This window comes from Cicer arietinum, chromosome 3 (genome assembly GCF_000331145.2).
Source record: "Cicer arietinum cultivar CDC Frontier isolate Library 1 chromosome 3, Cicar.CDCFrontier_v2.0, whole genome shotgun sequence".
Classification (NCBI taxonomy): domain Eukaryota; kingdom Viridiplantae; phylum Streptophyta; class Magnoliopsida; order Fabales; family Fabaceae; genus Cicer; species Cicer arietinum.
In genome coordinates, this window is record NC_021162.2 from 59,728,615 (window position 1) to 59,743,113 (window position 14,499).

Below are 14,499 nucleotides of genomic sequence, written 5' to 3' on the forward strand. Positions count from 1 at the left end.
AAGCAACCAATCGAGCCTTGTACCGATTCAGGGACCCGTCAGAATTCAATTTAATAGAATATACCCATTTGCAGCCTATGCGTTTGACATGAGGAGGACAAGAGACAATATCCCATGCGAAATTCTCTTGAAGAGCCTGAAGTTCCTCATTCATTACTTTTATCCAATGCACATATTTAAATGCATGTGAGTAACAAGTAGGAATAGATATGCTAGAGAGAGATGCAGACAAAGAAGTACGTGAGGAATTATACTTGTCTGGTGAATATCTATTTGGTGCGCGAGACGCTCTACCAGAACGTCGTGGTGCAACCGCTACAGGATTAAGTGGTGGATCAGGGTCGAAAAGGGGGTTATAACTTGTTGTTTGTGTTTTCTAACATATACATATCCTGGTTTAAAATGTTCTATAGATTGAGGCATATTAGAAAAGTTGGGAATAATAACAATATCATTCATGGCAGAAGAAAGACAGTGAAACATAAATTGATTATAAAAAAATGTGACATTCCTAGAAATGTGAAATCGCTAGTTAGAAACATCATAACACACAAAACCCTTATGAGAGTGACTATATCCCATAAATGTGCATTGAGCAAACTGCGCTCCAAGCTTATGTCTTTCAAATGGAGGTAGGTGAACAAAACACACATATCCAAAAGTATGTAAATCACTATAATTAGGCTGAATTTTAAATAAAATAAAAAAATGAGTCAAGATCAATAACTATAGAAGGAAGACGATTGATCAGGAAGATATCTGTGGAAAGAGCTTCCACCCAATATCGAGATGGTACAGAAGCTTGAAGAAGTAATGTGCGCGTTACATCAAGCAAATGACGATTCTTACGTTCTGTCATTCTATTTTGTTGGGGGTATTTGGACAGGATCGTTGAGACAAGATACCTTTTTACTGAAGATCCTCCTAAAACTCATGAAACATATACTCACCACCAAAGTCAGAGCGAAAATTTTTAACACTTGCTTGAAATTGAGTTTCAACATATGTAAGAAATTTCTTAAACATAAAAAACATTTCAGATTTGGAACGAAGAAAATATATCCAAGTAAAACGACTTTAACCGTCAATAAATGTAACAAAATATTTATAGTGAGCATGAGAAGTTACATGAGACATTCCCCATACATCACTATGAATCATATCAAAACAAGTGGAAGCACAATGAGCACCAGACGAAAAAGGAAGTGTTTTACTTTTAGCCAATTTGCAAACAGAACATGGCATAGAGGCATTAGAAACATTTTTATTTCCCAACAAACTAGTTTTAACTAAATGAGACAAAACAACAGAGTTTGGATGACCCAATTTTCTATGCCAATCCTCATAAGAATTTAAAACATTATTACAAGCTAGAGATAAATGATTGAAAATAAATTGAAGTGGAAACAATCGTCCCACTTTAGGCCCCTTCGCGATCACCTTCCCGGACATCTGCTCCTAACAACCATCACGAGAAAAATTAACATTCTAATTGTTGTCCACCAATTGTCCAACAGACAATAAATTGGAAGCAAGTCTAGGTGATACGAGCACATCCCGAAAATCAGAGTTGATATCACCAACATTAGTGATGTAAATAGTATTACCATCAACAATTTGAATTTTCTTATTACCATGATAAGAATGTAAATTATGCAAGCATTTAGAAGAACCAGTCATGTGATTGGATGCACAAGAATCAAGAAACCATAGATTAGAAATATTAGAAGACTTACCCTGAATTTCCAAGGCTGAAAGAGCATAAAGTACCATTTATTGAATCATTTCAGGCTGTAGAGCACCACCCTTAGAGGCACTAGAAATCGAAGGACTAACTGTGGAGCTCGTAGTGGCATGGAATGCCTGCACGGAATGTTGTGTTGGTCGTGGAGGGCACGTGGGACAGTCAGTGATGATATGACCATATTGCTTGCGATAATTACAAAACTTCTTATTGCAACAATGAGCGACATGTTCAAACTGTTTACACGAGAAACATTGGACTTGTCACATATCACGACCTTTACCTTGGCTCTGAGCAACATATGCAACAGTTTCGGAAGTGACAACATCATGAGACATGGTTCTTTGAGTAAGAAGACATTGTTCCTCTATGAGAAGTTCACCAACACATGTATCCAAAGATGGAACATGATTTCTGTTCAGCAAAGCACCTCTAACAACCTCAAATTCTGGACGTAGTTTCATGAGATCCCGTTTACTAGTGTCGTATACAACTTGGACATCCGTAATAGAAGTCTTGGGAACGACAACAAACAGAATAGCAGAGTGTTCTGACCACAAATTAAAAAATTCAGAATAATAATCTTGAATGGACAAATTACCTTATTTGTAGTTGGCTATCTCTAGCTCCAACTGAAAACGTTTGTCCGTATTGTCTTGGTTGTAGATATGCTTCAAATAGTTCCACATTTCTTCAGCAGTTGAAAAAGAGCGCAAATTATTGATCATATGAGGATCAATAGTATTGAGAATCCAACAAATAATATGAGCATCTTTGATTTCCCACGCATCTAAGGAGACTTTCTCTGTCGGTGTCTTAGTAACCCCATCAAGGTGACTCCATAATCCATTTCCTTTTTAACATACATTTTGAATTGAAATTCCCAAGCAGCATAGTTTTTGCCGGTAAAACGGACACAAAATTTGTCTCTTTCTTTTTTAGAAGCCATGAGTTTGCACGTGCACAAATATATACATATATTTTTTGTAATGGGCAGCAAAAAGAAATAGCCAGCAGAATTGAATCAGGCCGTGAGCAAAAGAATCGGACTGTAAGCAAAAAATCACCCAATAGAATTACCATATTCACGATCAGGCACAAAATTGACGTCAACCACGATCAAGCAAGTGAGCAGCAGCAACGAGAAGCAATAACGAGCAAGAATGACAATCAACAAAACCAGAATCACGATCGAGCAACAGCGAGAAACAACCCAGAAGCACAATCTCAAAACCGAAAAATTGTGAAAGACAATCAGGAATCACGAAGAAGAAACCAAGAGTCGAACAAGCAATTGCGACAGCTATGGTTTAGAGTTCGCAACGTAATTACAAAACAAGCAAGGACCAAGAACAGAAGGAACGATTTCAAGTGCGATCCAATGAGGTGTCACTGAATAAAGCCGAGATTAACTAAGAACTCACATGTTTAATTGAACTTGTTGATGCCATGTCACAAATTAGAGTTTGATGCATTTTTGCTTTGATATTTCTCTGTATAAATAATCGTTACAACATTTACATTTCATAATTACAAATTTAGAAGATCAAATAAAATCCTAATTTGTCTAACTTATTTTTGAAAATCTGATAAATATAATTACAAATTAATATTATTTCCTGATTCACGTCAAATTCGTTAAAAACACTGATAATGTTGGACTTCTTTTCAATTAGTGAAATAGAAGTTAATTTAATTTAATAATATAAATATTTGTTCCATCGCCACCATAACAATTATTGTGTTTACATTGCATTTTGTAATTTGGTTTGCAAATGGTGAATCGCACTAAGAGCATCTACAACGAGAGTGAAAATGAGTTCGTCCGTCAGCGTGTAATTACTTAACTTTCAGTTTTTTGTGAGTTCACCGTTGGAGTTGTGCCAAGGTGTCATCACGGTACTGTCAAGAAGGAACGGTGCTTCATAGCAGTTACGTTTTTTTTTGTTTTTTTTTTTATCTACTTTCATAATTTAATAATAATATAATTATAATCGTTACCTTTTATTAATTTATTAATAATAATAATAATAAATTTATCATTTTTTATTAATTTATAGCCGTTAACTTCTTTTTAATTTATTAAATAATAATAATTTTGTAACCATTAGCTTTTTTTTAGTTAATATACCACTCTTAGCCTTTTTTTTCTCCTTTAATTACTATTGTTAGCTCATTAATAGAAACAATTTGTTACTCGTACTTTTTCTTCATAATTTTTGTTACAGAAGTTTATTAAAGTTTTTATTAACGTACTTTTTTATTTATTTTTCCATTTAAATTAATATTTTAAGTTATAATAAAATTAAATATTAATGTATAAATTAAAGTAATGAAATATAATATGATTTTTTAAAAGTTAAACCGTAAAAAATGAATGAGTTAATTTAGGGTGAGGTGGCATAGTAGAACTTGAATCATGTTGAGTTCACCGTTGAAGAAGTAGAAAATGAGTGAATTGCTTCAAGATGATGTGGCACAGTGGACCCCATCTAAAGAATCCATATTGAGTTCACCGCTGTAGATGCTCTAAGCAAGGATGAATGCAATATTAAAAAAAAAAAAAAAATTATTTTATCAAATGTTCTCTGTTTGCTTCATAAATATCATCTATTGCAGCTGTCATGGTGGTTTTCTATTAAATTGGTGATTTGATTTTTATTCCTCAAAGAATAACTTTATAAGTTCATATAGATGATGATATCTTGTCATTTCTTTTACTAAAAAGATATTTATTTATTTTAATTAATAGAATAAATCAATGACAAACTAAATTAACAATTAATCATTTATTATAAAAATAAAATATCGCATTTTAAAGATATGACCTCTTATTAGAAAGAAAAAAAAATTCTTCATATTGTCGTATCTCCATTTGCTACCTTCTAAAGTAAAAAAAATATGATATTTTGATATATAAATTTCAACGTAGATATAATAGAAAGTTTTTTAATTTTGTTTTGATCAATATAATGAATGATAAATATTATTTGATATTTATACGTTCAATTATAAAGTCTCGAATTTAAATTGAAGACATCATAGTAATATCAATATTTATCGTATAAAGATTTTCTCAAGAAATGGAGATATTAATTACTAGAATTTTTTAGAATATAAATAAAATAAAGACATACATTTCTATAAATAATGACATTAATTAGATATTTATGTATTAAAATTATAATAATAGAAGAAATAGAAAGAGTGAAAAATGAAAGAGATTATCGGGTTTTTTTATATTTAAATATTATTTTTCTTTTAAAATTACAAAAATACCCTGTATTGAAAAATATATATAAAATGTCTTACTTTTGTTTACAAATCGCATCCCCACCCTTAGCAGTAGGAGGTCAGGTACAAGGTTTTAAATTTTAATTAAAAAAAATATATTACATCCGAAAAAATAAAGTTGAGTAGATATACCAAAACAATATTATTTTGATAACTTCTTCCTATCTTTGTAAATAAATTTATTTTATTTTAATAATTTTTTTATATTTTGTGTATAAATTAGCAACTTTGTTAACAATTTTTTTTTTGGTTCTAATAAATAAAAATAATTATAATTAGAAAAATAATAAATTATATTAATACTATCAAACAAAATACATTAACTTGAAATACAATATGTCAAAATTAACGTTGTTGAATAAGTACGTCAAAACAAATAACTGTTATATTATTTTGTCATTTTAATTTAATTTTATTAACAATTATCTCCTATTTTGCATATAAATTAGCTACTTAATTTTTGGTTAACCACTTTCACCTATTTTGCAGATAAATTAACAACTTAAATTTATTTTTTCAACAACTCTCTCCGATTTTTTCTCCGAATCTAATAAATAAAAAATAATAATAATACAATTTAAACTTAAATTTGATGTATTTTTTTCTTCCATTTTATGTATTTTGTTTGATTTTATTAATATAATTTATTATTAGTACTACTATTATTATTATTATTATTATTATTATTATTATTATTATTATTATTCTAAATAAAAAAGTTTTTTTTATTTTATTTTGATTAATAGAATGAATGAAAAATATCATTTGATATTTATACATTCAATTATAAAATTTCGAGTTTAAATTCAAGATATCTAAATAATATTGATATTTGTCGTATTAAGATTTTCTCTATTCGATATATTTTTCTTCAAAAAATAGAGATTCTAATTACTGTAATTTTTTGGAATATAAATAAAATAAAGACATTTATTTCCATAAATAGTGATATTAATTAGATATTTATATATTAAAACTATAATAATGGAAGAATGGAAGAAATAGAAAGAGTGAAAAATGAAGATGATTCTGGTCTGCATTTGCCGATTAGAGTATATCTTACCGACAAATATTTTTAATTTTAATTAAGGTTTGCTGGACATAGTAAAGCGTAAATAATAAATATTTTATGATGAAATAAACAATATTTGTAAAATATAAAATTGGTTTATAGGTGATATTTTGTATTTAAATTTTAATATTAATTAAACAGAAAACGCATGAAAAGGGTACTAGAAAACCGGACCATAGAAACTCGAAATATAAATATAAATAGATACATCACATCTTGAGAAAGAATTTGATTTGATAAAAAAACACAAACACATCAGAGAAAGATGATTTGGTGGAAGAAGTGATGAGAATAATGGATGAAAGGAGGCGTGGTGGTTGGTGTGGTCGGCGCATAGTAGCTACCAAAAGAGGTTCTACTAACAATGCCGCCACCAAAACCAACACCAATAGCATCATCAAGAAGCTTCAATCTCGCGAGATTTCTCCTAAACCTCATCGTTCTTTCGCCTCTTCTACTTCTCCACACAGATTCCAAAACATGCGTTTGACTCATCAATACGATACTCATGATCCTAAACACCCTTCTTCTTCTTCTCCTTCACCCCTTTTGCCCTTTTTGTTGAAAAGGACTAAGCTTGTTGAGATCGTTGCTGCTAAAAACCTTGTCTTTGCTCTTACTCATTCTGGTCTTTGTGCTGCTTTTAGTAGAGGTTACTTTTCTTCTTTTCTTTTTATCAATTCATTGTTACTACCCATTGTTCTTATATCAATCACTAGTTCTTTTATTTGTATAAAAACCTTTACTTTTTTTTTGTATGTATCAATTGTGATTGATTATTAGTTTTGTCTTAGTAATTATCTTGATATTTGTAGAAAAACTAGGGCTTTTGATGAATTGCTATTGATTATTACTTTTGTATTAGTCATCTTAGTATTGTAGAAAAACTAGAACTTTTTTTTGTATGTATGAGTTGCCATTACTCATTAGTCATCATTACCATGTATATTAGTCATTGTGGTATTTTGTATAAAAGGCATGGTTTTTTATTTTAGTTTTACAGGTATGATAGTTTTTGTTATCGGATTTGGATTCTCTGCATTCGGGCATCGTGGATCTTGATTGTTAGACGCAGTTTGTATTCTATATGTATTGTAAAGTCGGATTTGGTGAAGTCAGAATACCGGCTGTTTGATCTTTCATGACATCCCTTGACTGCATGCTTTTCTTGTAGGGAATTTCAGTCTGTCGGTGTCCATTGCCCATAATAATAGTCATTGCATTTTGTATAGAAACCATGATATTCAAATTTTGTGTATGAATTGTCGATGCTCATTACCCGTATATGAATTTTCGTCATAGGTAAACCATGATTTTTGATTTTTTGTATATGAATTCCATTTTCCATTCCCAATATGTTAATTATCGTCTTTGTATAAAATTCATGACCTATGATGGTTTTTCATGTATGAATTTCCATTTCTTATTACTCTTTTATTAGTCATTGTCAAGTCAAATTTGTATGCACAATCTTGACTTTTGTCTTGTGTATTAATTTTCATTTATCATTGCCCCGTTTGTTTTAGATTTTGTTCACCACAAACAGTTGAAATCTCGTGTTCAGAACGAGCACTTAATCATTGGTGTATTTTATAGAAGTCATGAGTTTCTGGTTTTTAATGTACGAATTCCATGCAGAAACAAATGAGAGGGTTTGCTATCTGAATGTCAGCCCCGACGAAGTCATCCGCAGCCTCTTCTATAATAAGAACAATGACTCACTTATTACGGTGTCTGTTTATGCTTCTGAGAATTTCAGCTCTTTGAAATGCAGATCTACTAGGATTGAGTACGTGCATTCTGTGGTTGTGCTTTCAAATTTTTCCTTTCATTGTGTACAACATATTTTGCTTACATATTCATTCATTTCTGTTCATAGATACATAAGGAGGGCCAAGCCAGATGCCGGTTTTCCCCTTTTCCTTGCTGAATCTCTAAAATGGCCTGGATTTGTTGAATTTGATGATGTTAATGCAAAGGTCCTAACTTACTCCGCACAAGATAGGTACTTTCCTTTGCTCTTCCTATTTCTATTCCACTTCTACCGTGTGTATTTTCCATCGGTTATTTAATCTTACCCACTTCTATCCAATTGTAACAGTGTATACAAGATCTTTGATCTTAAAAACTACACCTTGCTATACTCGATTTCAGATAGGAATGTTCAAGAAATCAAAATCAGGTACTTTCTCTTTTTTGTATTGCCTTTCTGCTTCTAGGTGCTAATACAGCAACCCAAACTTCTCATTTAATTGATTGAAATTTATCTCGCATGGTTATACCATCATTAATTCGCTTGTCCTCAATTTATAGTGTTCAAGCTCAACTTTTTAGGATTTCAATTTTAGTTTCGTAACTTAAATGATAGGGAATCCTCTGAATTGGAGATTGAGTTGATCTCTTTGATTTTATTCTCTTGGCAAACTTTCTAGATTAAAGGATTTGATCTCTTGGCTTTCAAATCTGTTTGTAATCTTCTTCTCATTATTTTGATTACTTTCTTCTTTTGTTACTTGAGCTGTTCCAAAACACGTGTTTATTTATTTGTTTATTACTTCATCTTTTGTTACAGTCCTGGCATCATGCTACTAATCTTCAGTAGAGCAAGTAGTCATATTCCACTCAAGATTATATCTATTGAGGATGGCACAGTTCTCAAATCATTCAATCATCTACTTCATCGGAATAAGAAGGTGGACTTCATTGAGCAGTTCAATGAAAAGCTTCTAGTCAAGCAGGAAAATGAGAACCTTCAAATTCTTGATGTGAGGCTTCATTTTACCTTTTCTTTCAAGATTAGTTTTATATCTGTAATTTCTTGTCTGTCTTCTCTTTTAGGGAAATGTTTATTGCTGCCCTAAGGGCATTAATTAAGGGAATATAAGTATGGAAAGTACTTTTTGAATAGCAGAGCATTTTAAATATTGTACTTTTCAATAGATAATTTTCTTTTCTTGATTAACCAGTACCTTAGGCGATGTTTTGGATTAGTGGAAAGAGATGAAATGTAAGGGAATGAAATGAGGCGGCGTTTCATTGTTTGGATTAGTAAAAAAAGGATAGAAATAATGGATCCCTGTGGAATATATTTAATCTCATTCCATCACTTTCCCTTATTTTCCCCTTCCAATTTGGGGAGAATCTGGTTTTGTGTTATAATTATTAAAACTACTAATTTATCCCTTTTTCGTTATCAACTTTTGAATGCCTCTCTTTCAAAATGATATTCAGGTCTGTTTGTGTTATATTTTTTCATAGGTTCGAAGTTTTGAGATGATGGAAGTAAGTAGGTCTGAGTTCATGACTCCATCGGCGTTTATCTTTCTGTACGAGAACCAATTATTCCTTACATTCAGAAATCGAACAATTTCAGTTTGGAACTTTCGTGGGGAACTTGTTACGTCATTCGAGGATCACGTGTTATGGCATCCAGACTGTAACACAAACAACATATACATAACAAGTGATCAGGACCTGATTATCTCTTACTGCAAGGCTGAACCTGAAGATCAATGGATGGAAGGCAATGGTAATTAGTTAATTCTTTGATATCTGAATCCAATAATCATAAATAGCTTTTAATTTGTTAAATTGATTTAACACATCGTCATAATTTCCTTCTTGGTGCAGCCGGTTCCATCAACATCAGCAACATCTTGACCGGAAAAAGTGTGGCAAAAATCAATGCTGCAAATTGTAGCAAAAAGGTGGATGAAGAGTGCAGTAATAGTTTCAGTGGCAAGCACACTCGTTCGTCGCTAATAACGAACTCAGTTGCAGAGGTGTTGGAGGATATAACTGCACTGTATTATGATGAAGAGCGGAATGAGATCTATACCGGTAACAGACATGGTTTTCTTCATGTATGGTCCAACTAATGAGAAGAAAAAAAGGGTTTTTTTGCTTTAACATTGTAGGCATTATTTTTCATGAGATTATTATCCAGTTATAGAGTGAACTTGTTCAGGGAAAACTTTTATGGATGATTTTCTTTTACTCTTTTAGGTGTTTAGAGGTTTGGCCTTGTAGATAGTTTTTTGTATAGTGCAGACACTGCATAGTATTTTGGGTCAGATGAGACATATTGTATTATTACTTACTTTATCTTGGATTCTGAGGGGACTATGTGGAATATGGTGGCAGAAAGGGAAATTACATGAGTTATTATCCTTCATCTGTATCATTGCTATTACTCTCACTATAAATCTGATTTTCATTTTTAATTGATTTGTACTTCTTTTTATATAATTTGTTTTTGCGGAATTTGATGATGACTAATCATCACTAGGGAACCTAAATACAATGTAATGTGGGTAAATACTGAATTTTTGAAGGGTTTAGTTTCAACAGTGATGTTTTGATTTTTAATGTGTCAATGAAATTGTATTGATTGAGCTGTCATGAGGTGATAAAAGGATCTAAAGATCAAAATAATATTTGGCTCCATTTTAACATAGCCTTTTTCTCATACAAGCTTTGCATTATGTACAAAGCATCTATTTTCCTTTTAACATGATGAATCCTCTCATACTATAGAAATCATCATCCCTTCGGTTGTGTTTGTTTTTCCTTTAACAATTTCTGTTGATACTATCATCTTCTCCGTGGTTGAAGAGGATGGAAAAGGTAAACGAGGTGATGGATAGAATGGTGCCATTACTTTAAGCCATTCACATATAAAAAACTTAGATTTCTACTTAGACTCTAAATATATATTCCAATTATCTTTTATATATCATCATTTCTACTTAGACTCTAAATATATATTCCAATTATCTTTTATAAGTCAAATCAATCATCATAATTTTATATATTATATTATGTAACACTAATTTTGTATCATTATTTAATAGTACAATGTGATACTTTTAAAATTTATTTTTTTTTTTTCGTTTTTTTATTTATTTATTGCATATAAATATATCACTTTTCATTATCTTTTAATAATTTAAACGTTAAAAATCAATAATTAAACTTATGTTCAAACAATCCAACGAAGTTTAAATTAAAATAAATAAAAAAATATTGAAATACAATTATTTAAATTAGTAAGTCTTTGCAAAAAAAATTAGTGAAATATTTTTTATTTAAATAAAACGTTAAATTATACATTAAATATTTTCAAAGTTTATACAATTTGTGTTCACTTTTTTATTACTAGTGTTTGGATACATATTTTATTTCTATAATACAAGAAAGTATTTAATCAAAATTAGAGCATAGTTTCAATTAACAGTAAAAATAGTCAAAATCAAGTTGTGATGCCTTATCATTTTCAACATTATTTTGTGTATTTGTCGTAAAAAATAGTATTTTGACTAAATTAAAATATTTTGAAAGAAACATGTGGCATAACACCTTTAATTAAAAATTAGTTATCATAATTTTAAGTAAAAATAAGACATGAAACATAAAATATAAGAAATAGTAGTTCACTCAGTTAGTCAAAAAAGAATAAAGAGATAACAGTGCTCAAGATAAAAAGTAAAACAGAAATAAAAATTATGCCCAATTAAAAATCAATGCTTACAAATATATCTCAAACCAATTTTCGAAAAATATATATTTTATTTTTTATAGAAAGAAAGTATTCTATAATAATTAAATGTTCAAAACAAAAAAAATACAAATAATCATTCATCTTTTTTTAATAATATTTTTAAAGTTAAAATCACTCACATTTTATTTTAATCTTTTTAAGTGTGTATACAAATAATAAATTTTTCATTATATATTTTAGCATGAAAATCACTCATTTTATTACAAAGTTTTCAATTATTTGTATACATTTTATTCTTTTGTTAATCAACCACTATTCTTATAAACTAAGAAACTCACGTATATTGGAAACTTTTTTGGGATCAAATTGATATTTATACATCATAAATATTATCTTTTTTTAAAAAAAAAATTCAATTTTTTTATAAATTACACCCATGCAACGTGTGGATTATATTCAAGTGAAAATTATTGTTGGTTTGCGATAACAATAACGTAACAATATCATAAAAATTATAATGAGAATGGAAAGTACACCTTGAATGAATCGAAAGTAAACCTATGATCGTGTTTGATCAAGACATGCAAAAGTTATCCTTCACAAACATGTAATTAAAATAATATAAAAATTTAATTGACATAATTAACAAAAATCTAAAATAAAGCTGGAAAAAGATATCTTAATTACAATATTCTAAAAGATAGTTTAATTACTGATTGACATGTAGAAAATAAAATAACAAACAATAAAAGTATTCATCAATTAAGAGAAAATAAATAAAGTCGAAAAGAGTCTGAATTTTTATTCCAAGATCTGATCCAACTCAAGTACTCCCAAATTTTTGAAGTGTTTGTCATTTTTCTCTCACTAATTTTTTTCTGCAATGCAACAACCATCTCTTTGACAACAACTTTCCTTGTTTTTTGGCAATATTTTTTTTTTTTTTTATCATAAAATTCGATCTCCTAAAATCAAACCTATTTCTTGCACCAATGGAGTATTACACTTGATATTTTTTCACTAAAAACTTAATAGATTTAATCAGTTTAAACTATTTTATCATCTCATGATCAATTCTGCAAATATGATAAATAAATAAATAAATAAATAAATAAAAATAATTGAAATCAAAATTATAAGATAAGATAAAATAGAGGGTAAATACCTAATTAAAATCCTATAAAAAAAGATTTATCGTGTACACCTTATATGAATGTATAATATAAAGTAGTAAAGAAAATAATGTTATACAATATGAAAAAAGATAAAGATAAAATGAAGTGTTAAATGGATGTAGCAAAACAAGAGGTATTCATGTATCTAAGATTAGATGAGATTTTAGAGCGAAAAAATAAATTAAATATGTAATAAATTTTTCAAAACTAAAAATATCTTAAGTTAGTTAAGATACATTTGCCACTTATTCGGACCTTAGAGGAAATTAATTTGTTATTTTTTTTAGTATTATTAATTCAAATCAAAGTATATATCTTAAGTATTAATTGTCTTTTTCGTATTTGTATTGGTCATCACATTATGAAAACTAATTGACGAATGAGTAACATGTTTTATCGTATAGTTTGTCAGAAGAAAATGATAAATTGTGCTTAGTTTTTCCTTTATCTAAGTTTTATCTCATTAGGTTTTTTTAGTAAAGGTTTTCAACGAGTCAATTGTTCATTGCTCAATCGATAGTATTTTTGGGTTTTGGTCTAATCCCCAAATTGTTATCTTCATTTATATATTCAATAAATTTATGGCGTGCCGCAAATGATGAATAGAGGTTGGAATACCAACATAATTGAGATATCTTCCTCAATAAAACTGGTGCTTTCTCACCTCTCTAGTCTTTTATCTCAAAATTAGTTTTCACAAAACAGCAAATTTGTTGTATATAATATTATTAATGTGTTGCTTGGATGTTTAGTGTATCAAGTTTTTTAAAGTTATTATATTCATGAATACTTGATGCTTTCATGTTTATTGTCATGCATTGTTCTCATTACATTTGTTGTTTCCACTTTCCAATTATCTCATAATTTAATAATGTGGTTTGATTTTTATTCTGCTTAGTGTTTATTCATTTTATGTAATCTTTAATTATTCATATATTTTGTGCCAAAAAATATTTATTCATATATTTGAAATGTTTGGTGAAATCAAACAATTGAACTAAACTAGTAAATATAAAACAATATTAAAGATATTTTCAATTAATATTTTTTAAAAAATTCAATTAAATTAGTGATTGAATTAACTAATAATTAGTATTTGGGTTACAGGTTACAATATTTTGTTATTAAACCTATGTAGTTTTTAGTTAACGGATCCAGGTGTTTGAAATAATTATGATTGATCTCAAGCACTTAAGTGTGAGGATTGTAAGGGCTTAAAAGAGAAATGATGGTCCAAAGCTCCTCAAACATGACACAAGACCTATGTAGTTTTTAGGAGCTTAAAATATAGAAGACACTCCATAAACAATTGCAAATGTTTAAATATAATGTATAACACAAAATTTAAAAGTAAAAAAAAGTATCATATTAGGGATGTTACAAAATTTAATGTTACAAAATATAATGTTACAAAAAAAGTAAATATAATGTTACAAAATTTAAAAGTAAAAAAAAGTATCAAAATGTCCATGCCATCAATGTTACACGTTTATATCTCATAACTCACATTTATCAATTTTCATCACACCTCATAACTCATATACAAAAATCATCATACCTCACTAACCAAAACTCAAAATCATTAAAAAAAGTTACATCACTCACTCATAACCTACAACACATCAGTTTGATCATCACATTGTGGTTAAAACACATAAAAAGTTATGTTATTTTTTTTTTGTAAACCTGGGGATTTTACGTGAACTCAGTTGAC

The 14,499-nt window shown here is 29.1% G+C and overlaps 1 protein-coding gene across 1 annotated transcript; it reads left to right on the plus strand.

Moving 5' to 3' along the window:
* Positions 1–6,323: 6,323 nt before the first annotated feature.
* LOC101512486 (uncharacterized) lies at positions 6,324–10,333 on the plus strand. Its single transcript, XM_004492550.4, has 7 exons — positions 6,324–6,762; positions 7,749–7,899; positions 7,990–8,115; positions 8,212–8,292; positions 8,683–8,875; positions 9,369–9,639; positions 9,741–10,333. Exons 1-7 carry the CDS (start codon positions 6,396–6,398, stop codon positions 9,986–9,988), a joined length of 1,437 nt encoding a protein of 478 aa, XP_004492607.1. The 5' UTR covers positions 6,324–6,395; the 3' UTR covers positions 9,989–10,333.
* The last annotated feature ends 4,166 nt before the right edge of the window (positions 10,334–14,499 follow it).